This window comes from Vulpes vulpes, unplaced genomic scaffold (assembly GCF_048418805.1).
Source record: "Vulpes vulpes isolate BD-2025 unplaced genomic scaffold, VulVul3 Bu000000626, whole genome shotgun sequence".
In the NCBI taxonomy this organism is placed as follows: domain Eukaryota; kingdom Metazoa; phylum Chordata; class Mammalia; order Carnivora; family Canidae; genus Vulpes; species Vulpes vulpes.
In genome coordinates, this window is record NW_027325669.1 from 1437433 (window position 1) to 1465111 (window position 27679).

A 27679-nucleotide genomic window follows, 5' to 3' on the forward strand; every position below is an offset into this window, starting at 1 on the left:
ACTGTTGTTTTCAGCCATTGCAAAATTTTTAATAGCAATCCTTAAAGTGCTGGAGTAGTACCACTCGGAACTCGGGGAGATTTACGTTGGCTGTGACATGTTCTTCTAGCAATGACTCCCATATTTTTTGGATAAACGGACATTTAAAATTTGAGATTTTGGACACTGACGTGGCAAGAGAGAATTATCAAGTCAGTTAAATCCTACTTCTCGCCACTCAGAAAAAAAGAAAAGAAAAGAGAACAAAGAACAAGTCCAGATTTTACACTCCCACACATTTTGCCAAGGATGAGCCACTCTCAGGTCCTCAGGACAGAAACAGTAGGTAAAGAACAAAACGCTTTCTGATCGATGAGCAACTTTTGTCTAATTACTTTGCATGTCTAAAATATTTTATGTGTTGGAGGGCACCCAAATTTGTTCTCCTTTGGTGCTTGGGGCACTCGTGGGCATCCCCATGAATACTATTGATATTAGTTCACCAGAGAGCTATGGTTCAGTCACCGTTCAGTCTAAACCCATGTCTCCCACAGCATCTCTGAAGCAGCACAGTGGTTTCTGGTCACAGTAGTATCACAGCACTGATACCACACAGTTGGGAGTATCACGGCAGTAACACAGGAGTACCTCTAGGCATAGCAATAAGATGAAAAAATATCTGATACATACAGAGACCTCAAGAAATACACTCAAATGGAGCTGGCTAAGACTTCACTACTTGTTTTCCTTTGATTCCCCATTCCATTAATAGTTCAATTTTTAATTTTCCATTCTCACTCTATCTGGCCCAATGACTACTCATTTCAACAAAATGTAGTACTGATTTTTAAAAGCATTCACTGTAGAATGAAATATAAACCCAAGAAATAATCGTATAATTTTCAGAGGTATTTCAGTAAATCCTGCAGCCCGGGCTGATAATTCCATTACCATTTTCATTTCCTTAGGTTGTTTTTCACTGAATAGTAATTGACTTAATATATTCAACTGTTATATATATTACATTCAATTATATATTTTATTATTATACAATAAAAACCTGAATTTGAAAATTTAGAGGATTATTTATGCTCTCCGTGTGATAATAGGTAGATGTATCTGTATGTTCTAAAATCTCAGATTTTAGGCAAAAGTGCTATAACTTGGGGTAGTCTGAAAATGCATCTCGTGGGAAGAAGATACCAATGAATTTACACACGAAAGACATCCTACATCATTTCACATTTGACAAGAAGTATAGAAGGTTATGACGTTTTCAGGTACATTAAACAATTGTGTTAGTCTTTCATAAGATCAACAACCTCACAAATGTTTACTCCCTACGGGGTTGCATGAGGTTCTTAAAGCAAGTAGAGAAGCAAGCAAGTGATCATGATTTGTACTGATGATATGATTGAACATAATATTATGGAGTTTGAAAATAATTTCAGGTAAGATGGATATACGGATGGATAATGTAAACATCTGTTAATTCCAGGTGAATAAATCTTTTTCTTTTATGGAAAAATTAGAGTAGCCCTTTGCAGCTATGTAAGTGGATATGGTTCCCTCCTTTGGTCAGGCCACCTTCCCTCGGCTCTGATAGGTATTCCCTGAACTTCCTGTCATCATATTCATCCTCTTATATTTCCTCATAAAGAAATAGATTCTCTTCCTTTCTTCTTTGAGATTTTCAACTTCCTTTTTACCAGTATCTTCTTATCAGCCTTCCAATGTGGTCAGAGGTCTGCCATCTTTAATATTCCTTTTGTCTTTCTTCTATCCCTCTTCAGAGTCTACCATAATACTCTCATTCCTTTCTTGAATTTTCGAGGTTTCTATGTTTATCTACTCCTTACTGTAGGTTCCAATGGATTCCACTCCATCAGTTAAATAAGCTCCTTTTGCCAAGGCCACCAGCGACCTCTCTGTTTCTAAATCCAAAGAGCCTTTAGTTATACTTACCTTGTTTGATTTTTTTTTTTTTTTTTTGGCACCACGTAACACTGTTGGCCACTCCCTACTTAAAACTTTATTTCCTTTTAGTTTTTCCTTCTTGTTTCCTAGTGATCATTGGAATTGAAAGCCCTATCTATTCTACTGCAACTGATTAGTCAAAGCCAATCATGATTTTATTAGACTTGCTGGGGGGTGGGAAGTCCTCAGCTATTTTGAATCAGTGAGATGTAAGAAGAGGTTTGTTGAGGGATTTGGGAGGTTTTGCTTATCAGAGACAGCTGTTAGGAACTTGGTTCTCTCCCTTGACTGATTTGAAAGAGGAAGCTTGTATCTCCATTTGTCATTGGCAGCCAACTTAAAATAATGAGAGAAACCAATTTTAGGATAAAGCCAACAGTATGGATAGAAGATCAGAGAGAGAGAGAGAGAGAGAGAGAGAGAAAAAAAACAAACCTAAGTATTTAGGTTAAATAACTGGAGGCTAACTCTAATCTTGATAATTAGCTAAATATTCACCTAACATTCAAGGCTGTTTCCCTTGAATTTTCTATAATGTGTGGCAGAAATAACCCTACTGATAAAATCTTTGATTACTCCTTCTCTGTTCTTCTAAGAACATCCCTTAAATGTTGGCGTTCATGGAGTTCTGTGTCATCCATCTGTCTCACTCACAGCTCAATCGTGACATGTATTTTGATGATTGCTAAGTTTGTATCTTCAGCTAAGATTTCTTTCCTGAACTTCAGATAAATATATCCAAATACCCACTAAGCATTATCACTCCGATACCCTAAACCTCCCTCAAATCAACACATTTAAAACTTAAACTACCCTCCTCTCCTCCACCTTTACTTGCAATCTCAGGGAATGGCACAACATCAGTCCCTTGTCTAAGTTGGAAACCTGTGTGTCAGCCACGGAGCTTGTATCTATCTCCTCTATCCCACGTCCAGTCAATCACAATATCATGTTGGCTCGCCTTTGAAGAAGATACTGAATCTATGCATTTTGCTCCCAACCACCGTAGATCACAAAAGAAGCTTTTTACCTGGTTCCAATGCCTTCAGTCTTTCTATTCTACAATTCCTTCTCTGTAAAGCTATCAGAGTGTTCTTTAAATGAAAATTTAATCTTGGCTTTCCCCTGTTTAAAACACTTCAATGCTCCCCTTCTCCTTTCCTTCAGAATAAAGTGCAGTGTGATCAAACTTCTGTTTACCTTCCTGCCTTATTTTACATCACTCCTCTCAACTTCAGTTTCTTTACTAAAAAGGCGCCCTTCCCAGATACTCTCAGAGCCCTATATCCCAGCTTTATAGCATCAATCACACTGTTATGTTTTTCTGCTATGCTTAATACTGCCCAATAGGTAGACTAATAACATGTGTAACACATACAAATAAGATCATTAACAATAAATAATTTTAGGTAAAATAATTTGATAGTTAATATGCATTTTTTTTTTAAAAAAAAGCAGCGGAAAGTAGTCATCAGGAGGAAAATCATCACCTAGATTACAAGTAAAGAATATGATTATACATGTAAGTTATGAAGCACAATTACAAAATAAACACTTGTGTACTTAAGAACTAAATGTAAGAGCCACAATTTGGCCTAAGAAACAAGACAGTAGCAAGAATAATGCAAGTTTCCTCACTGATCCTACCCCTGCCTTCCCTTCAGAAATAACCACAATCATAAATTTTGTTAACCATTCCCTTATAAAAATAGTTTTCTGACTCATGTACTTATGCCTAAACAATATATTTTTAGTTTTGCTTGTTTTTGAGATTTATAAATATGAGTTTTGATGTGTTCCATCTTCTGAAACTTGTTTTTTACTCAAATTATGTTTCTAAAGTTTATACACATTATCATAATTATGATTAACTAATTTTCACTGCTATAAAATACTCTTCTTTGTGAATAACAGAGCTTATTTACATGCTTTCCTGGTGCTGGGCATTTGGGTTTTTCCAGTGTTCTACTGTTGTAAACATTACAAGTGTCTTGAATAATAGCTCACGAGGGTAATTGTTGGAATGTAGGGTATGTGCATGTTCAGCTTCGTAAGATAATTTGATACCATAGTGATTGTGCTTTTTATTCCTATAAGAACCATAAAATGGTTTCCATTGCTCCTATACTTGCAAACAACTTACATTTTTCAGACTTGACTTTTGTGATTAATAGGTATAAAATAGCATCTTTATTCTTGCATTTCTGGTTGCCAAAAATATTTAGTTTTTAAAAATATTTATTTACTATTCCAACTCCCTTTGTATTTTACCATTCTTTTGTATTGTGCTGTATGTCTTTTCTTATTGAGTATATGAGTTTAAAAAAATATATTCTGGAATACCCATCCCTTGTTCCTCATATATGTTGCGATCATCTTGTGCTTTTCTTTTCATTCCCTTCACGGCAGTTTAACAGGTGGTATTATAATTACCTACTTACCACTTAGGCTACCTCAGTAGACTAAAAGGTCTTCAAGGTAAGACACCATCTTACTCATTTTTGTTCCCCAGTATCTAGCAAGTGCTCAATACCTAGCTGAGTACATACAGTTGCTCGATAAGGATTTATTGAATGGATTTATTGAATGAGCTGCTGTGACTTTAAAAATGGTCAATCAACCTTTTCTAGTCAAATTTCATTTTACACAAACTGGCTACACACCATACTGCTGAGCTAAAGAGGGTCATTCCTGTACTTGCACTTTGAAGGTGGGAGCCCGGCACTGGTAAGAGGTGATAGTACCTGCAGAGAGGTGGCAGGATATTGTCTACAAAAATTTGTTCCCAACTCTGAACATTTGGGAGTGTTCATTTCTCATTCTTTTCGATGTACCTATAGTTAACTAGACTCCCTATAGTGGGATAATATTTAGCCTAAATTTATTACAAAATTAGAAATGATGCTAAGACACAAGATATGGATTACATATTACAATGGATGCACAGGTTTCATGGGTTGTGTCATTAATTTGAAATTGGTTACCTTTTTAGTAATGGTGTCCGGAGGTACATCCCGCCTCCCAAGAGGATAAGGATTCCATTGGCCACTAGGAGATACATCTTCTTGTCCATTGTCTAAAATGTTGCTTTGCTGGGACGGGGTCTATTGCGAAAATGGTATGGCATTCTTTAGTGATGTAATAGAAGTTTATCATAGTTTTCTGAAAAGAGTCCCTAGTAACTATGATAAGATTAATTTTGCTTAATTGCAGCAAAACAAATATCCTGAACTGGAAGTATTATTATACACTATTTACCCCATAAGAATTCTAAATTGACAGCTTTTGGACGCAGTGAGAAATTCAATTAAAATAACCACCTTAGAGTTATTTACTGAATTTTAAAGAAAAGTTTAGATTATTTACAGTACCTGAATAAAAAAATATAATCAGAATAACATCAACCAATTCTTTAAAATCACAACATTTAAAACCTGCTCAATTCATTTCTTTAGTATGATCTTACCATTTAGAATATAAGCTGAAACCACCTGATGCATAGTATATAACTTTCAATATTCCAACCACAACTTAAACAAATTTTATAAGGCTGTACGGATTCTGGTAGAACATGCCTTGCACACTAATCCAAAACAGTGTTAATAGTAGCATAGTGTAGATTTATGGTTCTATGACATTACCTACAGAATCGCTTTTAGGGAAATATGAGAGGAACATAAAAAAATACTGTGCTATTAGAATCACAGCATAAATAAATGACTGTTTTGATTCTGAATTTATTTATATAGATCATTTGTGCTTTAAAGTTCAAAGTCGTCATATATTTTAGCGGATTTACTGCTTATTACTTTTAATAAATAATAATAATACCCCCTTTATTGTTATTAATATTAGATACTGGGGTGGGCTCGCTGGTCTGATCTGAGTAATAGCAAGTGATTGATTACACACCATCAGAAAGACAGCTCCAGCGGAGGGATACAGTACTAGTCTGTTTTTCCTGTGGAAGCAGATCAACTTTTCTGGAAGACTTTCTCCTGCCCTAACCTACAGGCTATCCAGGCACTCCTTGATTTCCTGGGGAAATCTTATGTGGGTGAGAAATTACGCTCAGTGTTTCCTACACCATTTTCTGTATATGTTTTGAAGGGTCCCTATGGATAAATAAAGCCTGGTTGGAGGGTGTATGTGCAGCTCTTCTGTGTGAGGAGCTGCCCAACCCCAGGAGGGGAGAACTGGGCCATTCTCGTCACAACGTGGCACAGCTGAGCTGCTTGGCAGCCCTCATCTGGTTACACAGAGTGGTCCTAGTCGTTTTTTCTTTTTTTTCAAAAACAATTATATAACCATCCAATCTGCATTCTGACTGCATGCATTTATAAAAAGGGATTGCTTGGGACTGTTTTAAAATAAGATTATGACCCTAGATGAAGTTCTCCTAAGGTCTCATGGACATAATGAAAAGTAAGGAGGTAACTCAATTTTCTTCTTGTACTTTGGTCATATAAACTCCTTTCTCATGGGTCTATCAGAAGTGTGAAAAAAAGAGAAAAAAAGTAGTGCATCGAAGCATCAAGGTTAGCTAGGAATGAATTCACTTGTGTTTGTTTGAAAAAATCCCATGTAGGTAACACATTTAAAGTACATACTACTTGAAAAAAAAAAAAAACAAAACAGATAGCTACTTAATGCCTGTCTGTCTGTGTTCATTAGCTAGGAATGAATTCACTTGTGTTTGTTTGAAAAATCCCATGTAGGTAACACATTTAAAGTACATACTACTTGAAAAAAAAAAAAAAACCAGATAGCTACTTAATGCCTGTCTGTCTGTGTTCAAGTATTAATTTCTTAGTCTTTTCCTTTTTCATTCAGATGAACATGTTTGCATATGCCCTCATACAATTTTTCTGGACATTAAAATATGACAAGTCAAATCATTAAAATTAAGCAGTTAAAATAGAAGTATTTAGGGTCAGCACTACTGGCAAGTGCTCTTTTGTTTATTTTTGGTTTAAATTGATGGTTTAAACTAATATCCATGTCATTCTGGCTTTATTTCTTTGCCAGTGAAGTAGGATAATGAATGTGTTCATCTGGCTAGGTGTGTGTGCAAAATCTATTTTTGAGATGCGGCCAAAATGTAGTGCAGTTATCTTTTTCTTTTTTTCCCCCTCCATAGCATCCTCCTCTCCTCCCCTATTTCCTGCACTAGTCTTGCTTCTGCTGCCCAGATGTGACTCCCAGTCACAGAGAACAACTGAGAATTGCAGAATTCTTTCTGGTGTTAAAAAAACAAACAAACGTGAAAACCCTTTAGTCAAAAATCCTGATATCATGATGGTGTAGGCTCTTCACTGGTTTAGGAATCAATCTTTCTCTTTCTAAAATTAGAATTAGCAACCACACCGATTCTACATCACAGGGGTCAGAGAAAACATAAACATGCAGACACATGAAAAAAATCCTTTCACTAGACATCAAAATTAAAACAACTTCCTGAAAGCAATTTCCTTTCTTCATTTCAAGAGTGCTGTGGCCTGTTTGTTTTTTAACAAGTGAGGTGCCCTGGGGGCTTAAGTTTGGAGAAATAGAAAGACTGTGAAAGCCGTTTATTAATGCTGGGTTGGGGTGGTCCAAAAGAGAATTATACAAATGGGTTCACAGTCTGTCTCAAAAAATGTATAGCTATTTACAAAAAAACTGTACTTTTGATAAAGTGCTACTGAACTGTACATAGATGCAGTTGCTCAGTTGTTAAAATTCTTTAAAGGATTAAAAGGAACAACTGAAAAATATACCCCCCCAAAAAAGAAATTCTGTAGGTCTTTAAATAGTTTAAAATCATAGAGAAAATGGTCACTATGATTTATGAAAAATCAGAAATTATATTTGTTAAGAAATACACAAATGCTAGTTTTGCTGAAGGAATACAGTCCTGGAAATGACTGTGGACATTTGTAGATTTAACATTTACGTTTTCGACCACTGGGAATGACCATGAGGGACTACTGGAAGAAGTAATTTCTGATTTTGCTGAGACGTAAAATGTGCATGAATATCTGTGACATATATGCCACGTGTGTGAGTGTGTGCATGCATGTGCTTACGTGTGTCCATATGTGAGTCTGTATAGGTGTAGGAGTCACATCTATGAATAAATGGGCTTAGTGAGTCTGGTAGTTTTGCTTTGGTTAGCTAATTAGTGGGTGCACCGAATGCTTGGCAAATTATACGTAGTACATTAAGCTGGAGAAGTAATACGAGAGGGGTATTAGCATTTGGCGCATTGCAAAGGTCTTGGGATGTATGCCTTAAGAACTCAAGGATCTGTCTCGCTTAGTAATTGGCATATAGTTCACGAAAGGCATTACCACGGATTCAAAAATGTCTGAAAAACAATTTTCCCTGAAGTATTTCTAGTGAAAATTATGGTTATTCATTTTCTGCATATATTTTTTAAAAAAAAATAGGTATTACGAAGACCAAGGTATGCCAAATTTCATAATAAATGGTTATGATCTCAAGGGTTGTAATGTAACATTTAGATGGTTTTTAAACCAGCATTTCACTATTTCATCTGTACGAGTCCTAACATTATTATTTTGGTAATTTTAGCCATTGTCCATGAGGACTTATGTGGATTTACAGGTTGGAGGTTTTTTTTCATAATTAGAAGGATAAGTGAATCTTTCTTGAGCGATAGGTAGCCAATAATAAATGCAGCAGAATCAATAGAAACTACAGGCAGAAGTTGCCCCAAGGTGCTGCATAAATCTTGCTTTGCTTTAGGTGGGAAAAAAATGGAATTAAGTAAGTAACCTTTGAGATTAGGGTGAATAAATGCATAGCAAACGTTGCTACCATTTGACCCTGAGTCATCTGCATAGATGCAGTAAGAAAGGGCAGAAGAAATTTTAAGATAATTTAGGTGCACACATTTCTATCCCATTTTTCTCTAATCCAAAAAGATAGTGTATCAACTAATAAAACACATAGCAAGGCCATTTTCTTCCAGGCAAAATTCTACGAAAAGATGATTTAATACATATATTTCCATAATTTCAACTCCCCTGCCCCTGGAAGTGTGATTTATATTAGTGTCTGTTGCAATATGCCAATAAGCAGTGGGCGCTGCGCTGTGATACGAGGTGGTGGGAGTTAGAAAGGAAGGAACAAGTAAAACAAGGTGTCAGCTCCTCCAACATGGGGAGATGGAAGCGACCCCACTCTACTGGGGTTTCTTCCCCAGCCCCACTCGTCTCTGGGTTGCGGGAGCAACAATGACCTAACCTGTGACTTTCTTCTGCTCACGGTCTTTGGCCTTTGGCCTTTGGCCGCCCTCGAGCATGTGTCTCGGTCATACGAGTGCCCAGAGATGCGGGTGGGTGTTGAGGTGCGGGGCTCAGCATGAGCATTCAGTACGCCCTGCCACCTGCCACCTGCAGCACGCGGGGCCTGGTGGGGGTCACGCTAGGTCCTGGATTGGCTAATGTGCCTGCTGTGTTTTCTTCTCTCCATCCCACAGAATCTATTTTTCTGGGTGATTGTGAAGACGATGTGAGAGGGTCAGTATGTGAGAGGGCGCCATCGACTGCGAGGGGTGGTGTTCCCTGAGGGGCCAGGCCTTGTAGCTGGGCGAGAGGGCTGCATGGCACAGGGGAGACAGCGGGGACCTGGGCGCCCCGCAGAGCCCGGCGCAGGCTCTGCCTAGACACGACCCCGGGAGCTGTGGGCTGCGACAAGGGAGCAGGACGCAGGCTCCGGGCCCGGACCATGCAGGGACACCTCCCCTCGGGAGGCGGGCGTGAAAAACCGCGTTTAAAGTACCTAATGGTACCAGGTGCACAGTAGGTTCCCAATAAATCCTAGTCTTTATACTTCTGGCAAAATATTTATTCTACCATTAATCTGGTTAATAAAAACGGCAATTTGAACTGACATTTTACGATATTATATTTCCGTCTAATGACATACAACTTCAAGACAATAACTAGGCTCCATTACAACAGAACACATCCGAAGAAGCACACGGAACCATTCATAATGTCATAGAAAGTTGCCTTAGATGCTTTTTGGAGAGGCAGCGAATAAATGATAAATGGATAAATGAATGAATAAATAAATGAATAGGTGGAAAATGCTAATAATGTTATGATTTGATCGTTGACTTCTGTATCTTAAATGTTCTGGTTACAAGTACTATTAAAGTTTTTAGGAAATTAGAATAAACATCAATGAATGAAAACATGAAAGGAAATTAAATGTTAAAAGAATTCTGTTGTATTTCTCGACTTTCTGCTAATATCTTACCAGGCTTCATAAAATCACCATCGCCTACGTGATTTACTGTGTACAGCCCAGGAAGCCTACGTGTGGCTTGTAATCCGTGGGAAGTGTGTGCAGTACTTGACCTGGCGTGTAGTAAACGGGGACAAATCCGAAAGCTTCCAAGCCCGGAAAAGTCTGGGAGGGCCTTTCCTTTCCATCTACGTAAATATTCACTTTGCAAACCGGAGTAGAGATTCTTCCATCTTCGTTCGCAAACGGCTATTTTCTTCATAGGTGGATGATAAACTTGTTTAAAACTTTTGAGAAAAAAAAAAAAAATGACGGGGCACGTTTGGTGACCTACACGGAAACTCAAACCAGAAAAACCAAATGATCCGCCGAGTGAGGCCCGAGCTAGCAGAGACCGCGCAAGCGGAGGTGGAGAGGGGCTCGGAGTCACGGAGGCGCCCTGGCCGGGTTTACACCTGCAGAACGACGGGCTCCGTGGGACGGAAAATACGAAAAAGTGCTCCTTTCCCCTAACCGCCAGAGCGGAGGCTTGACAAGCAGAGCGTGGGGGAAGGAAGGGTGTGGGTTCAGCCCCCCAATGTTCCTGGAGGAGCGGCTGCCCCCCCATGTCCAGTGCTGAACTGGTGATGATACGTGAAAATATTTATTTAGATTCCTTGGGACATCCCGGGCTGGGGGTGGCTCGCACCGTCACTTAGGAAATTTATAAATAAAAACAGCTCCCATATTTCTTTGGGAGAATGAACGGTTTCATCAATTTTATTTACTGAAAACGCTTGTTTATCAATTACTCTTATTTTCAACGCAGTTCTCATGGCTGACGAGCATTTAGAGACTGCAAAGAAATCTTAAACTGCTGATGCTAATTTTTATCATCTTAAGTAGCAAGACAAAAATGTTGCAATGGGTTTTGATGCATTTGTAAGCCCAAGGAAAATAATTATTTTCTCCCGGTGAGACGGGTTCAGGGAAACTGAACCTCAGCCGTAAGGCCTGTTAGGAATGGTCAGTGGAGCCAAGAAAGGAAAAATTTAAAAGCGGTTGCTCTAAGACTTGGCAGAAAAACCAAAGGGATTTTTGAATTAAAGAAGCTCCTCAGAGGAGCTGTGTCTGAGCACGAAGATCAAGGGGCAGAGACTGAGCGTGGAAACCATGGGAGTAAGTAGAGTCTGGAACATTCTGGACACATCAGGCCTAGCGCTGAAAGTTTGTAGGGCTTACAGTGATAGTTTGGGGCCATAAAATCCTTTAGGGGTAATGGAATAATTGTCCTGTCTGTATCCCTTTTCCTCCCTTGCCTTCTCTTTTCTCTCCCTCTCTGTCTCTCTCTCTGGTGTGGACAAGAACATAGTGAGGATAATTCATCTTGAGAGGGGATCTTTCAAAACTTGAGTTATATTGGGTTTGCAATTGAAGGTTGCTTCCAAAGAGGATTCCTTTAGGTCATCTCTGTCCAACCGAGGAAGGTTGAAAAGTCTAAATAGTGTAACTCTGTACTATTTTTCTGGCATAGATTATTTTAGAGCTGCGGTAACCGTTCATGAACCCCTTTTCTAGGGCACCCCAAGCAAGACCAGGAAATCAATATGGGAAATCAATATGGGAGCACCCTAATTTATATTTGGGGCCTTTGAGGAAGAGTGTTTCAAATATGTTATCACGTTTCCGACTCTGGATGAATCTATATCGTTCTAGAGATGGAGGAGGGAAAAGGGGCCAAACATTATGCGAAATGAGGGGCTCTCCATAGGATGCGGGGGTGCAAGCAACAGCTCCTTCCCCATCAAGATCTCCCTGCGTCGCTAACTGAAGTTTGAAACTCAGCCTTCTGGTGTGAGGGTTGGATTTCTATCAATTGCCAAGCCCAGCCCTCTGGGTGCGGGGCCTCTGAGCCGCGACGCGGGAATCCGTGAGGGCAGAGGTGGGAGCCCCGGGGTGGGGGTCGTGCTGGCCTGTCCTGGCTGCTGGGACCTCCCTGGATTCGTGTCCCAGTCCTGCGCTCGGCGATGGCGAGTGTCTGGCGTTTGGCCACAGGAGCGGTTGTGTCACCGACGCGGGCACCCCCGCGAGCCAGGCCTCTGTTCGTCCCCCACCTCAGGTCCCGCCCCAGGGGACCGGGGACGGGAGAAGCAACATTAGAAAGTTCTTGACTTTGTGATTTTTAATTTAGTTAGTTAGTTGTTAGTTAGTTAGTTAGTTAGCTTGTCCATCGCCCACCCGCCGAGAAGCCGGCGATGGAGCGGCCTGGCCGTAACCGTGGCTTCACTGCTCTCCGGGGCACACGGGCCTGAGGCCTTGGCCTTGCACGTCGCCGGGGCGGGCGTCTGCTCGCTGTGTTCACGGCCCCGCCCTGCTGGCACCGCTCCCTGGCCCTCGGCCTGGCCAGGCTCCTGACCGCATTACGCGCGTCGTCGTGCTGACACAGGGTGGGAAACCGACTCACCGGTGGCCATCAGAATGTCACTAAGACAGAGGCGTCAACCAACCGAAACAGGGAAAATGCACGTGCTCAGCTGTGCCTGAAGAAAAGAGCAGAATGTTCCTTTGGCGGTGGGGGGGCCTCTCCCAGTGTGTGTCGTGCGGGCGCGAGGCCTGTGCGCCTCCTCCTGTGGGAGTCCGGGAGCAGGTGCCTGCTGGCCAGGCCGCCAAGCTCTCCTCGTGCTGCCCCCCGGGGGGGCTCCCACCGAGCCAGGGGCTGCAAGGGGCACGGGGGGCGCCGGCCACTTCCCTTCCCAGTGGGGCTCGGTCCCTGCGGCCCCGCCGAGGCCGACGCTAATCCTAGCTCTGCGCTCTGAACGCATCAGCGAGGGGGGACGGGGCTATGTCCAAAAGAGTTCAAAAGAACGTATGTTTACAAACCTACACACACACAAAAGAAAGGAGGACAGACGATAAAAGGAAAAGAAATGGGTCCTGAGAAAATGAGCCGTAGAGCAACTCAAAAAGCCATGGATCTGCTCAATCCAAAAAGCAAAGCCGTTAAGCAGGAACCCGAACGTGGTCGCGGCCCGAGCGCTCGCCAGCGGCTGAGAGCTCGGGCTCTGCGGTATTTGCCCTTGTGCTTTTTTGGCCTCGGAGTCTTCCGAGCGGGCTCGTATGTACAGCCTACACACAGTAAGTGAACAAACGACATTAATCGGCTTTGGTATGCTGACACATGTAAGGCAGTCCATACTTACTTTCTGGAGAGGTAGTTCTTGGAGATCAAATTTAGACTTAGTCTGCAAGTTTAAAGTCATGCTTCTGCCTGCATGCATTGCTGAAATACCTCCATAGGGCAGCATGCCAAGGTTAACTGTGTTGTGTTTGTAAGCAGCATTCTGAGTAGAGGAAATAATCATGTGACAGGGTGTGAACACATGCTCAACAAACTGATCATTACATGAACATGTTTAAATTCATAACATTTAACTTTAAGCGGGCAAACGGTAACTTTCCTCTCCACATGCACTTGGTCACACGGAAGCATACAGTCAACAGTGTTAGTTATGCACGTAATGGGCACCATCCAAACTACAGAGAAGACAGAAAGCAAGGGTACAGTCTGCTTTACATCTGCTGCTGCCTCAAAGGCATCCAACCTGTCTCTCGGATGTCACGACAGTCGTGACTCTGGACAGATGCTGTTCACTAGTCTATTAATTAAAAAAACAAAAAACAAAACAAAAAAAAAAAACAAAAACAAAAAAAAACAAAAACAAAAAAACAAAAAACAACAACCTCCAGACAGCGAGGTCTTATCAGATTTTGCCAGCTCCGAATCTCACGGTCTCTTTCACACAGTGAGATGAGCGCATACAAAGGACAAACGCCAGCTTCTAATTCTGCCTTAAAACAAAGGCACTCCAAGGTTGGAGCCAAAATCAGCGTCCTTCGTTGCTCGGGCTATAGACATAATTATAGGAGCTCAGAAAGAGAGCTGGTCAGGAAAAAAAAAAAAAAAAATCATTCAGCCTAACTATCGGCTAAGTGAACTGACTGATTAATCGAACCAGTCAAATAAATTGTAGGTGGATCCAAAGTTTCTGACTTTTGCTTGTTTGTTTCTTAAAAGTCACATTTTGAACTGGAGGAATTCCATAATGAAGCTAAAAGAACTGTGATCTGAACTACGGATGCTCCTTATCCAGTGCACCTAAATACCTAGGGAGCACCCTGGTGCTACCCGCATGGTGCCTGCCCTCCCACGGGTGCATCTCAGGGTGTTCCAAGGGGCTGACAGCTAGTCAACCTTTCTTCTACAGAACTTCATACGTATGTCCCACCATCCAATAGGTTCCGTTAGCACAATCTCCACTTTCCACCTCTCATCAAAAGGCAGTAATTGCCAGTATTTGGCCCTTTTAAATAATTCTCTTATTTGGGGGGGGGGGGGGAATAGAAATCTACCCCAGTTAACTCAGTAAACTTTCTAACCACTCCGCATTACTGAGCAACAGCAGCAGGCGGCTATTCTAGTCGGGGGGCGTCGTGTGCAAAGTCATGACTTTCGCTGAGCTCAGCTGAAAGACTATTCTAGGCCTGGTGTGCTTGTTTGCTACGGGTCCTCGGCTGTTTCATCCAGAGGTTTCTCGTTGTCACCATGCCGAAGCTGGAAAGGACCCTGAACGTCTCACTCTGGCACCGGAATGATTAAGGTTTAAAATCACTCCAGCCTAGGCCCCTCTCGGCCCCTGTCGGAGAGTAGCGGTCTGGGGCACGGGGGTTCAAGCTGGACACTCCCTCGGTCTCGGTGGGACTGTGTGGTGGAAGCAGGAGGCCTGGGGTGAGGCTGCAGGAGAAAGCAGCATCTTGGGTCCACGGCGGGAGTCGGGGCTGCCTCTCCAAGGCTAACGGCGGCCGAGCCCCTGACCCCGCATTAGCTTGGGCCGTGAAGCCTACCCGGCGTCCGGGCCTCTCGGCAGTTCTGCCTTACGAGGGGCGGACAAGATCTGGTAGTTTCCAGTATGACTACTGGGTTTCCGGGTTTAAAGCCTCAACTAGAGGAGACACACCGCATCTCTGGTGCAGCCCGACTTCGGACGGGGTGTCAAGTAGCACAGCGACCTCCAAACTACTTTTACGTAAAAAGTCTGTGCTTTGCTACCCTGAATTCATCTTTTTGAGGAGCTGGGAAGTTTTAAGTAAGATTCAGCTTGAATAGCCCCATAATACGATGGGGGGTGGGGGATAGGGGTAGGAGGGAGAGGGGTTACCGGGGGGGAAAAAAACAAGAGGAAAAATCTCTCGGGATCTAGTGACTTGAAGCGATGTTCTGGGGTGACCTAACTCCTTGGAATTACATAAGAAGCTATGGAATATACATTGAAATTGCTCCGGAAGACCAAGGGCCCACCGGGGGTAACTGCAAACAAGCAGGGGGAGCGAGCAAACTCATCGAAAAGGAAAGTGTTGTCCCAGCAGCAGGAAACACGCCTGGGTTTAGTTTTAGGGACCTGGATCCGGGACAGCCCGGGTGCAGACTTCCGCGCCCCTGCCCTCCCCCAGGCCTGTTTTCCTCTCTCCCAATTCCTGCTCCAGCTAGAGGAGCAGCTCTGATCAAAGGAGAGCAACCACTGCTCTGAGAAACCGGCAAATAAACGATGGTACCAAATGCTTAGCATCTCGCCTTCTTTTTCGTGCTTTGTTTTCACTCACTCCTCTGTTGCCTCAGTTTACTAGTCAGTGTACACAATGCTCCGGAGAGCTTCTTAGAACCCTTCTTGACTAGTTCATCTTACCCTGTTACGTATGGTCGTGTCTACACGAGGCCAGAGTTCCCAAACTGTACTGTATTATTTGGCCCCAAATATTTTCGCCCTCCAAGTTATCTGTCTACATGGAGGGCATAGGTTGAGGTAAGGCATGGTGACAAGTGACCAGGTGTCTCCCACTGACAGCCAGTCATGAGGCTCTGATGAGGCTCCCTTCAATGGGACTGAGCACACCTATTTGAAACAGACATTCTGATGAAAGATTTTGCAAGGCAGAACCAATTTCCACATTGAAAAACTAACACCCGCCCCCACAGTTAGCCGTTCACTTGTCCCTAAAAGTAATTGTTTTCTTGTCATGTAGACACGACCTACAAACAATATAATCATGTAAAAAAAGAGTATACCTGAAAACACAATATTATTCAGTATTAAGGAGATATAAGTGCAGTGACCTGTGCTTTTACCAGGACACCCAATAAAGTAGTAAAACTATTGAGCGAAACTTTCTAATGATATATTATTACCCAGATCCCCGATTTGCACTAGGTATTTAAACTCTGGAAAACAAGAACAAAAGCCCCCTATTTTCACAGAAAGGACCTTAAGAATCTAAGATCAATGCAGAGCACGCAATTTTGCCCTCTACACCAAAGCCACAAATTACACTCGGTGATAATGGTCAATTGATCATAGCTCTAGAAAATAAAATATCGGATTTCTCTTAAGGAGATATGAACGGGCAACAAAAGTAATTCTAGGCTTTAAAGCAATACATATATACAAACTATATATATATATATATATTTTTTTTTTTAACTCTCCTCAATCACTATGGATTCCGTGCTGTATTGTGACTCAGTCTGTAACTGAATCGGGATTAATTTCCTTCTTTCGGTTGCACTATCCACACAGAACCTGTACCCTCGCAGTCGTCATAAAGACAGCATCTATTTTTGTTGCCTATCGTATGCTCTGAACGTAGACATCTCTTTTTGTGTAAAAATCAGCGTCCTAAATGGCAGGATTCTTTTTTTTTTTTTTTTTTAATTAAATACAGTACCGTGTAGGAGGGCATTCGATCTCTGCTTATTTTATTTTTCTGTTTCTTGCTGGGAAGATTATTGCTCATTAGAAGTAATAACTTCAGCAGTCCCATTGCGGTAACCGTATGGCATGTAGTAAGCACGTTGGGCCTGCCTTTGCTGTAAGCGAGTCTGTGCAGGAAGGGGCTGAGATACCCACTTCGTATAGATTCAATCGAAATCAGACTCTTTGGGTCACTAGAGAGCAGTTGTGCGTCCTAGGAGGGGCATCCGCCTCAACGGCCCGGCAAGCAACTGAAGCGCCAGCCCACGTAATGGAGTCGGGTTCTTTGTCCCTAGCAATACTTAGGCTCGATTTGCTAAGTCATGCACCTACGGGTCAGGGACTCTGGAAGAGAAGAGCATTAAACAATACCCACGAGAGACTCTTATGATCAATTGCCCCGCAACAGAGAGAGACAGAAAATGCTCATCATCTATCCGGTCATGTAGTTCATGCTTCACTACATGTGCTGAGAAAGGCCGATCAAGGAAAACTAAAGGCAGGAGGGATATTCTTACAGAGAAATGCCAGACATACCCTGTCTAACCTTCTAGCTTCTATATGTCTAAGCAGCTGTTGTCTCCAGTCTGCAGGCATTTTACCACAGCTCTCCTCTCCTTTCACAGGAGTGGGCCTCGTCTTTATATCACTGTTATCTGATGGCTTGTCACCATAGTTACCCAAGTCATAGTCAGATGGTATTTTTTCCAAAAGAGCTGCCATAGTAGGCCTAGCTGAGACTGGCCTGGTTTGGGAGGCCCCGTAACTCTCTGTACTGTAGCTTCTCGCAGACAGCGGCCTCCTCTGGGTAAGGTTTTTAACCGGAAAACTTCCCGCCTGAGCTTTCACTTCTTGGTATGAAGGGTGTTCATCTTCGTACCTGCCATTCCTTTTCAGGAGCTGGGACTCAGTCACTGAAACGCTGCCTTGGCGATCCGGCCCCCCCCTATACGGGGGCCTGCCGTACCTCTCGGGCGGAGGCAGCTCCTGAGGTTCACCGACCCTGCGGAACATGCCCATTTCCGTGGAGCTGGCCAGGGAGTCGGCCCTCCCCAGGAAGCCCGCCCTGGCGCCCTGGCTGGCAAACTGGGCGCTCGCCACGGCGTCCTCGCTGACCGACGGCTGCGAGAAGGAGGACACTGGCTCCACCGGCGGGTAACCTCTGTGGGCTCTGGGACTGACCAGGTCCTTGGCCGCGCTCCTGCCGGGCTGCGGCACGTACTCAGAACTGTGCGGGAAGGGGGGCGGCAGCCTCTTGTCGGCCTTCACTTGCACCGCTCCTTGGGGGTTGGAGCTTTGGTCAAACTGATAGACCTTTCTAGTCACGGAGGCCTTCTGCTGCTGGGGCCCTTTGCTGCTCCCGTACGTGAGCAGCTCGTCGTCCAGCATGGGGACCGACTGGCTTCGCGACATGCTGGACATGCCGTGCTCCGGCCGGCCCCAGCAGCTTGTCCGGCCGCTCGTGGCTGCCCAGGTGGTCGCTCCCGGCAGCATCGTTTTCCAGGGGGATGTTGTACACCTTGTACGTGCCGATGTCGATCTCATCGATAACTCTGCGACTTCTTGAACTTGTTGGACTCGATGTCCTTCAGCAGCGGGGAGAGCCGCTCTGTGCTTTTGCTGATGGAAACGACGCCCTTGGACGCCTCCGGGCGGCAGTGGATCTGGGAGAAGACGCTGCTGAGACTCCTGTTGGGGTTGGGGTCGTGATAGTCCCACGGCGCCCCCGGGGAGAACGGGCCCCGGAGCTCGGCGGGGTCCTTGACGTGCTCCTTCCTGGCGGGCAGCGGGCTGCTGGAGGGGGCGGCCTCCAGTTTGGAGGGGAAAGCGGTGCTGTCTTCGAAGGGGCGAGGGGTCCTGGTCCAGTTCCGCCAAGGGTTGGAAGGAGGCACCTCCGTCTCCGGCGTGTGTCTGTGCGCCGCCTGCTGCAGTTCCAGGGGGACGCCCACGATCCTCTCCTGCCTCATCAGCGGCCCGCGGCCGTGCGAGGACGCGCTCCTGGACTCGGAGCCCAAGACAGGGTTGTTGCCGGCGCTGTCGCCCGCGGCCTCCTCTGCCACGAAGCCCGTGTTGTCCTAGCGGGAGCCGTCAGGCCAGTTGTCGGCGAAGGCGCCGCTCATGGGCAGCCGGTCAGGACGCTGCGGTAGGTTCCCCGGGGGCACAGCCTCCTGCTGGCTGAGTGATGGCTTTGAGTCGAGGGGCTGCGGGAAGGACGGTGCAATCCTGTGAAGACAGTGGGAGGGAGACATGAGAACCAGCAAGGCCCGGGGCTTTGCCGGGGAGACGCCAAGCCGCGAGCGCCACGCGGCCTGGCCTAGGGGACGGCTCGCCCGCAGCCCCTCGGCTGGCCGGGCGGCGCCAGTCATGCCCCCGACCCCCGAGCCCAGCGCTTTGCCTTCCTCTGATTTCTATTTCCTCCTTGGAATCATCACCTCCTAACAGCGTGTACACACGCTACCATTGTGTATGGTCGGGCGGCCGCCGCCGGACCGGACACTCACGAGGGCCGAGATTTATTTACGTATTTACTTTTTCTCTCCAGGCCTGGCAGAGCGCCTGGCACAGTGTAGGTGTCAAAATACACGTTTGTTGGATGATGCGATGAAAGAGAGAGAGAGAGAGAGAGAGAGAGAGAGAGGTCCTCAGTAGAGGTCCCGACCTCGTCTGATAATCAGAATCACCTGATTCTTGGTCCCCCTCCCTGGAATTTCTGGTTCAGTCTCTTTCCGAACTACCGGTCAAGGGTCTGCCTTTCTTATAGATCCTCGATCTATCCAATGAACCCAGATTGTCTTCAGATAACATTTACTTGAAGGCCAGGTACTGAAAACACTAAACCCACGCACGGTACAGGGAGCACGTTCTCCTAGGATGTAAGTTATATTATACCAGGACTTTTGGTCATTGGCTTGTTTATACCAGTGCCTCCAGCATTTCTAGAAGGTGCTCGTTTTTCTAGGTTTATTCTCACCACTTGCACACTCATAACATTGGATTATATATTTGCCATCAGCAAGAGAAACACTTTTCAGCGCTTTGGCTAATTGAAAAGTAGTACATTTAGGAGGAACCTTCCAAAGTACCTCATTAATCTCAGCTTCCATCACAAATAATGGACTTATAAACTGAAAGAGTCAAGATTTGTATCATGGGCACCGATAGGTAGAAATCGTCATCCATTCACTACCAGAGAATGCATCGCTGACACCTCTGAGGTTATCAGCAAGCCGTGAGGAAGAATCATGGGCGCCCACACCACATGCTGCTGGATTTGCTGTTTGCACTGTAACCCACAGCAACAAGGCACAAAACAAGAGAATCCGCACTGGGTAATTACTACCTCACTGGGTCACTCTTATCGTGCTCTTTGGCTTTTGGCTTTTACCTGTGAAACGGAAGTATGGTAGAGTAGGGATCATTTTGGAAAGATTAAAGGCTTTTGCTTACATCCTAACTTTTCCAGGTGGTGATAAAACGAGGGTGATGATGACATCGACGGTGATGACAGCAATGAGGATTTTATTGAATGTTTACTCCGTGCCGGGCACACAGGTGCTTCCCACGCATCTTAGTTTATTCCGTAAGCCCATTTTTGGATGGGGAGATGCCCACGTGTGTCATAAATAAGTAGTGGGCAAACAGGATTCTTGGTTTCAGCTTTTCAAGATTTCTGTCCCTATCATCTCAAACGGATGATCTCCTGCCATCTCTCCCTTAAACAACGGGTTGCTGTATAAAATGGATTCCTCCTCTCCTGGAAAGCCCAGGGGGACCGTGTTTGCTTATCTGCCACTTCCAGCTGTCTTCTACACCACTCATGTGCTGAACGCAATTCAAAAACTAAGATCCCGTTTTTTAAAAAGTTGCTGAAAGTAAGCACTTGGGAACAGAAAGAAAGGGAAATTCTAAACACACCTGTTACCCCATAAAGAATTATGTACTGCATCTTTAGTTGTTGTCTGCAAGGACCCCACTTTAACCCGGGTGTTAGAGGATCCTGAGGAAGCCTGGGAAGGCGAGTAGTCTGAGTTAAGTGCCTGAGGAAACACTGTTATTCAGACAGTGAGTTTTGTCAACTTCAGACTCATCAGTTGATTCTGAAACGTAAAGGGGAAAATGTTACAATGCTATGAACACTGACAGTAAGAAACACAGAAAAGCAAGTATGAAAACCCGAGAGCGTAACGATGTTGGGAATATATAGTTGTCAAATACTTCGATAGACTATGGTGTGTCATACGTTACAACTGGTGATTCATCATGCACATGCATTTGTGGCATATTTTCCACATCAGGTTCACAGTGTTACCTTTTTTGTCCTTCCCTAGCAGAACAAGTTTGGGTGGGTACAGAGGGGTCTCAGCTAATGAAGGGTGAAGTTCCCCAATCCTCATTTCATTAGCTGGATGAACAAAAGAATCCTGAGAGATATAATAACATAGGACAAGGAAAGTAAACATTTAAACATTGGTTAACCAAGATGGCAACATCTTTATTTGGCTCAGATTTAAAGATGGGGCTCTAGGATTTAAGTCCCTGTGGAGCACGGGGAGAAACGAATCACGTGTTTCTCTGAAGTCAGTACTAGGATGTTTTGTCTTTCTAATTTAAATGAGTCCATTTTGTTCATCAAACATTTTTTGGATGCCTGTTTATACGCCTGGCACTGTGCAAAGAACTGTGGAGTTTCCAAAGAAAGACAAAATGTCACCCACGGCCCGTGGAGATTTACCATCTAGGTGGGGAGATGAGATACATCTTCTAATTACACAGGACTGAATTAGGATGAGCTGTATGTGAGTCTGTGGTACGTACATACATGTGGGTGATATGTACACGTGCAGCAGTCTAAGGGGGGGGGTCTCCCGTAAGAGTTCTCAGAGCAAAGTCTATCACGGACCAACTGATTTTTTTTTTCCTCATCAGCCATGCTCTGCACAAATGGGTCCTCTACATCCTGCTCTTACTGCCAATCCCCCCCTTAACTCCCACTGTTTCCCAAGTGATCTTATCCTCAGTTTCTTTAGTTCTGTCCTAACTTTTCCTAAAGTTTTCTAGTTTCCTCATGATTGATCTAGCTTGCTAAATCTTCATTCTAAATCCATTCACTGAGTGTAATGAGCAACACTGGTATAAGAATAAACTTTATAAAGACAAATGAACATGTTAAGAAGCCTATGAATTTTAAACTCCTATGATTAAAGTTGTTATTTCCAGTTAACCAGACAGTGAGAGCATTGGGGGTGGTAAAATACTAAGTTTTCACTTTCTTTTACGTATAAAAATGTCTTGTCTATGCCCATGGGGAGGTAGTGATATCAACTTACGCGTAACAGTTATCTATATGTCTTTTCTGCCTAAATCTTAGGCTAATTTGAATTCAAAAAGTTATTTTCAGTTTTCTCATTTATTGCTACTTGTCAAGTTTAAAACATTAATGCCACACATTTAGAAATAGTTTGTTAAATCAAAGAAAGAGTATACTTGAGCACAAAAATAGAGTAAGTGCAATGTATGCCAACTGATAATTAATTAGTGATAGAAACTCTTAAACAATTTTAACGCCCCACGTAGTGAGTGACAGGCTCAAGCCTTTGGGTGTTACCGAGAAACAGCTACTTCTTTCACTCCTGGCTTAAATTCTATTTTTTGGTTTGGTTTTGGTTAGGTTTGTATGAGAATATTTGCCTGTAAAAAACCTGGGTATATGTCTGATACTTGTTAATTACTTAAAAAAATATTTCTAGTCAACCCTTTCATTTCCTACAAGTGAATTTTGAGACTCAGCGAGGTCCCTGCTTAAAGGATTAATTAGACCAAGATCCAGCATAGAGGCAGGATTCTCAGGTTCATGTCCAATAACCTTCCCTTATATTGCCTCCTAGTGAGCTCAACTGTGAGGACAGTGTAGACTTACAATCCAGTTCCAGATAGGCAGAGGGATAGGAAAGAGTGTGGGGTTGGTGGAAATTCTGGAGATGAAGAGGGAAATCTGTGTTTTCATGGATTTTGAAGACCATTTCAAAGACTTAGCATAAGAAACCTAATGATAAAGTTTTAAGGTGACGGAAGAGAGTAAAAGTCTTTCCACGTCTTTGTAGAAATTTATAAGTAGAAGCAGACACAAGTTTGAGAAATTGTACCATGAAAAGGCATAAAATATGTTAAGGCTTGTCAAAAATGTTTCAATTATAGGGTGACATATTTCTATTCCATTCCTGCTTTATCATTTATTAATCAGATTATCTTGGGCAAGTCAGTGTACCTCTCTGTACTTTATTCAATTCATCAGTAAAATGAAGGGAATAGATGATAGGAATTAATGCTATTTTCTGTCTAGTACTAACATTCTAGGAATTGAAATATAACTTATTTGTTGAAATAATACTTGAAAAAGGAAATATTTTTATGACACCTGATACCGAAGTACAGGAATTTGATTTTAGTCAACAAAACAAAGAGTTGTACAAGCATAGAAGTATAAATACAGGGGCGCCTGGGTGACTCAGATGGTTAAGCGTCTACCTTCATCGGGCTCCCTGCTCAGCGAGGAATCGCTTGTTCTTTTCCTTCTGCCCCTCTGAATTATTTGGGGACCATGTGCACATTTTATATTTCTTTTCTCTCACAGTGGTTAGCACAGTGCTAAATAGATAGTTGGTGTTTAATCAATGCAACAAATCGATGCTGTGAAATGCAGATTTGTAAAAGAGTTTCACGAACCCAGATTTTTGAGAAGTAGGTATAGAAACTTCTAGATGTGCTCATACCAGTTATGTTTCTAATGAAGATTAAAGGGTGATAACCGAATTAGCTGAAGAGTGGATGAGAGAGTAGAGGCGGCATAAATGTAGTTGAATTCTTTTCAGACCACACAAACTGATAAATATCAGTTTATTCTAAAATATAGGAATTAAGTTTTACATGTCTAGATCCAGAAAAGCTAAATTTCAAACTTATCTCCTCTTTGTCATTGTTTATGGTAGTGTTTCCTATAAAGGTTTTAACCCAAAGACAAAAATAAGCAAAAAACAAAACAAACAAAACAAAAAAAAAACAAAAAAACCTCTCTCAATAAGGATTTTATTGAAATTTGCAGAGAAAGGAAAAAAAAAATCTTTGTTTAGTCTTTTCTAATGACTCATACAATAAAAGTTTGGGGTAGCCAAAAGAGTTGAGTGAAAATGATATCACGCACTTACTGGCAGGGCCTAGCTGTGTGAGCAAGTTTTTCCTTCTGTGTGTATTGGAACTTTTGGAGCTGTATTAATAATTTTAGGCCATGAGGGTGTCATTTACCTGTAATTTATTAAATGCAACCCTCATAGTTTGAAAAAGTAGAGAGACTCATTTATATTTTAAGGGAAAACTGCACTTATCAGAGAAGATCTAATCATTAAAAAAAAAAAAAAACATATAATTTAGTAATTCCAAAAAATCCAAACCACACTGGCAATTACCAATAACCTTGAAATACCTCCACTGTAATCTCCTTTGGGGCTACAGGCCACTTGTGTTCATATTTTTCTTTCACAGTTTGCTCCGTGTTAGCAGTTGGATTTGAATTCTCAACACGCACTCCATGGTGCGTGGCTTACCCACCAGATTTTGAACAGATTTTACCATATTCTTTAAATCCTCTGGGTAAGGAGTTGGATATCGTTTTAGGTTTATTTCAACCTAGAAGTTTATAAAAAAAAATTTAACATAAAAATACCTTCGGCAAACACGTTCACAAAACTACTCCATTTTATGTGCAGTAGTAAAACCAAATGCAATATAGTGAGTGTTGAGCTGCTGAGAAACTGTACTGTAGAGTAAGAACATAGTGTTCTTTCCACATTCTGCCCTCGTGGGGCTTCCTCCCGCCCTGCCCACCTTCCAGATTAAAAACGATTTTGGGATTATATTCTATCTTCAGACCTACCCTGCAGATCGTTGAAGTAGCAGTAGGTCCAACATATGAGTGACTGGCAATCCGGAGATTTTAAGCATTACTATCAGCTGCTTTTATACTTTAGAGGCTATTCCCTCCCTATCTTAATTATTTATGATTATTTTCATGTTAATAACACCTTTGGAATATCAATGTAGATGATAAGAGGAGACCCCAAGAGATTTACAAGTAGAGCTTATTATGTATCAAAAAAATGGGGAATTGGCAGTATCTGCTACCAAACATGCATCAGCTCTGTGTTAATCAGCATGTTATATCCAAAGGTCAGGTAGCTAATTCCTAATAATACCTAAAAAAAATATATGCTTCAGGGTGGCTTTTATATTTAGTTTTTACCCAAATAAAGTAATATGCTTTGTAGGTAATGTCTTAGAGTAAAAAGGAACTTTAAAAATTGAGGAGATTTTTCTAAGATAGTCTAGATGAACATGTAAACTTTGGCTTCTATTTACCCAGATATTTATTTTCATTCTTGAATTCATTTTTTTGCTTTATCGATCTGACTTTAGGGAACATATGTATTAACGATTATTCTTCACATTTAATTTAGAGAGAGAAAATATGAGACGCTTCCAGATAGACTATCCCATTATCAGAGTATGTAAGATATGCTTAAATTGGAATAAATACAAATTATCCATGTGATTTAAAGGGAGTGAGAAGAAAAACAAGGAACCGATTTATTTGGCCTGGCTTATTCTAACCATCATGACTTTTTGCATCTGAGTAGAACCAACTTTACAAAATGGAATGGTTTATATGATTGTAGTGAGTATATGTGTGTGGAAAGTGTGTGTGGGGGTAGGTTGGGAGGAGGGGAGGCGAAAACAAAGCTGGAGAAGGAAGGAGTGGGAATGAAAGAGGAAAGGAGAAAGTGTGGGGGCACACACATAGCCACCCACCCACACCCATGTAATCCATGGGATGTTAGAAACTATGATGGTGGTACAGAGCTGAGGATTGTAAATATGAATTCAAACACTTTTGCTCATCTGCAGTTTTAGCAAATCCACCAACTTTGTTATATTTATCTTCCTCGTGGATCATTTTCCATATCAAATACTGGGATTGGACTCACTAGATGACTTCTAAAATTCCTCGTAGTATTAAAAATATAAAATTATTTTTCCAGTAAATTTTTGGAAAGCTGATGCAAAACCAGATAATTTTGCTAGTATAAATATTGTTTTAGTCTTTTACACTCAAACAAATAAGAATGAAATTAATAATATATAGACATAAAGCTACAAAAATATAACCCAGGAAAAAGTTAGACTTCTCAGAAAAAAAGTGTTAAGTTGTTAGAATGTAATATAAAGATATCTCAGGGTACTTAATTTATAATGCATTCTTAAATAAACATAAAAAGAATGATATCCATGCTAGACAAAGTCCATTGGGATGCATGCATTCTTGGATCTGCTGTTAAGTTGGTATTAAAAATGTTCATCACAAATTAAGTTTTAAGTTATATTGTTGAACTCATTTAACAGTATTTGACAGCAAAGGGCTAGAAGTCAAAAAACTACATTTAAAAATATAGATTGTAGAGTGGTATGGAGATTATGCCAATTATGAACATCTTTAAATTTTTAATAACCAGTGGTATATGAATGAAAAATAATTCTCATGTAGGGCATTAAATTAAAATTCTATGTACCTTAAAAAATCCTCAATGTTAAGATTACACTTCTAAATGGAATCAAAAGCAAAAAAAAAAAGAAAAAAAAAAGATGTGTTCAATTGAATTAAATTCCACATTGAATAATGTAATCTATTTTTTGTAGATGCTATGTCTCATCTGACAATTAGAGGACTATTTACTAAACTAGATGACTATTTACTAATGGCCACAGTGCCAATATTTTCTGGTTATTTTATAAGCAAGTTAATGTGATAGTTTGGTCACATCACCAGAATATGATTGGGTACCTTATCTCTGAAAAATATTTAAATTTAGAAACAGAAGCAGATTTATCAAGTTAATGAAGCTTAAGCTTTAGGGCCTGCCACCTGCACTGGCTCTTTCCAAAGCCTTGTGAGAGGCCATACTTATTTATTTACATGGTTATTTCATATCCTTTTCCTTAAAGAGCCTCCTATCCAAGCTGCGGGAGTTTCAGGTCTTAGAAAACTTGGATTTGTTCCACTTAGACAGTAAGCTCCTTGCTTCCCATTTACTAGTCTACCAACAGAACTTGCTGGACCTGGGGTCGGAAGACCTAAATTTAAGCCACAGATTTACTCCCAACAAGCCATCAGCCACTAATCTTTCTGTCCAGTTTCTGCTCACGTAAAATGGGAACGATAGTATCTTTAGTTAATCTAGAACTAAAATGAGATAACTGTGAAAGTTTCTGAAAATGCATAAATTCTATGCAGAGATTAGATATTATTTTCTAAAATCAGATTCTACGTAGGTATTTTTTAAAATCTGAAGCTTTTGGCAGTTTAGATTCTACTATATATGTATATATAAATACCAATCCACTTGCAACTGTTTGGACTTTTTTTCAGATTGTATACAACAACAGCTATCATTTATTCAGTATCTACCATGTGCCAGGCACATGCAAAATGTTTCATAGGGATATTTAATTTATTAATAGCTATTTATATAATAAACAATTTTTATTTACTATATAGATTTAAATATAAACAATAAATAATTATAATTAACGTTAAATATTTATAATTAATTATAATTAAACGTAGTTTAGATTTT

At 41.9% G+C, this 27679-nt stretch overlaps 1 protein-coding gene across 1 annotated transcript in view; it reads right to left on the reverse strand.

Annotated features, from left to right (window-relative positions):
* The window catches only part of LOC112934595 (leucine-rich repeat-containing protein 7), a 155198-nt gene that overhangs the window by 49630 nt on the left and 77889 nt on the right, over nt 1-27679 (reverse strand). Inside the window, 10 exon segments of the mRNA XM_072745077.1 lie at nt 4941-5060; nt 13395-13535; nt 17535-18431; nt 18433-18546; nt 18548-19220; nt 20913-21028; nt 21030-21094; nt 21307-21418; nt 24475-24585; nt 24588-24677. Coding sequence (XP_072601178.1) covers nt 4941-5060; nt 13395-13535; nt 17535-18431; nt 18433-18546; nt 18548-19220; nt 20913-21028; nt 21030-21094; nt 21307-21418; nt 24475-24585; nt 24588-24677 — 2439 coding nt within the window.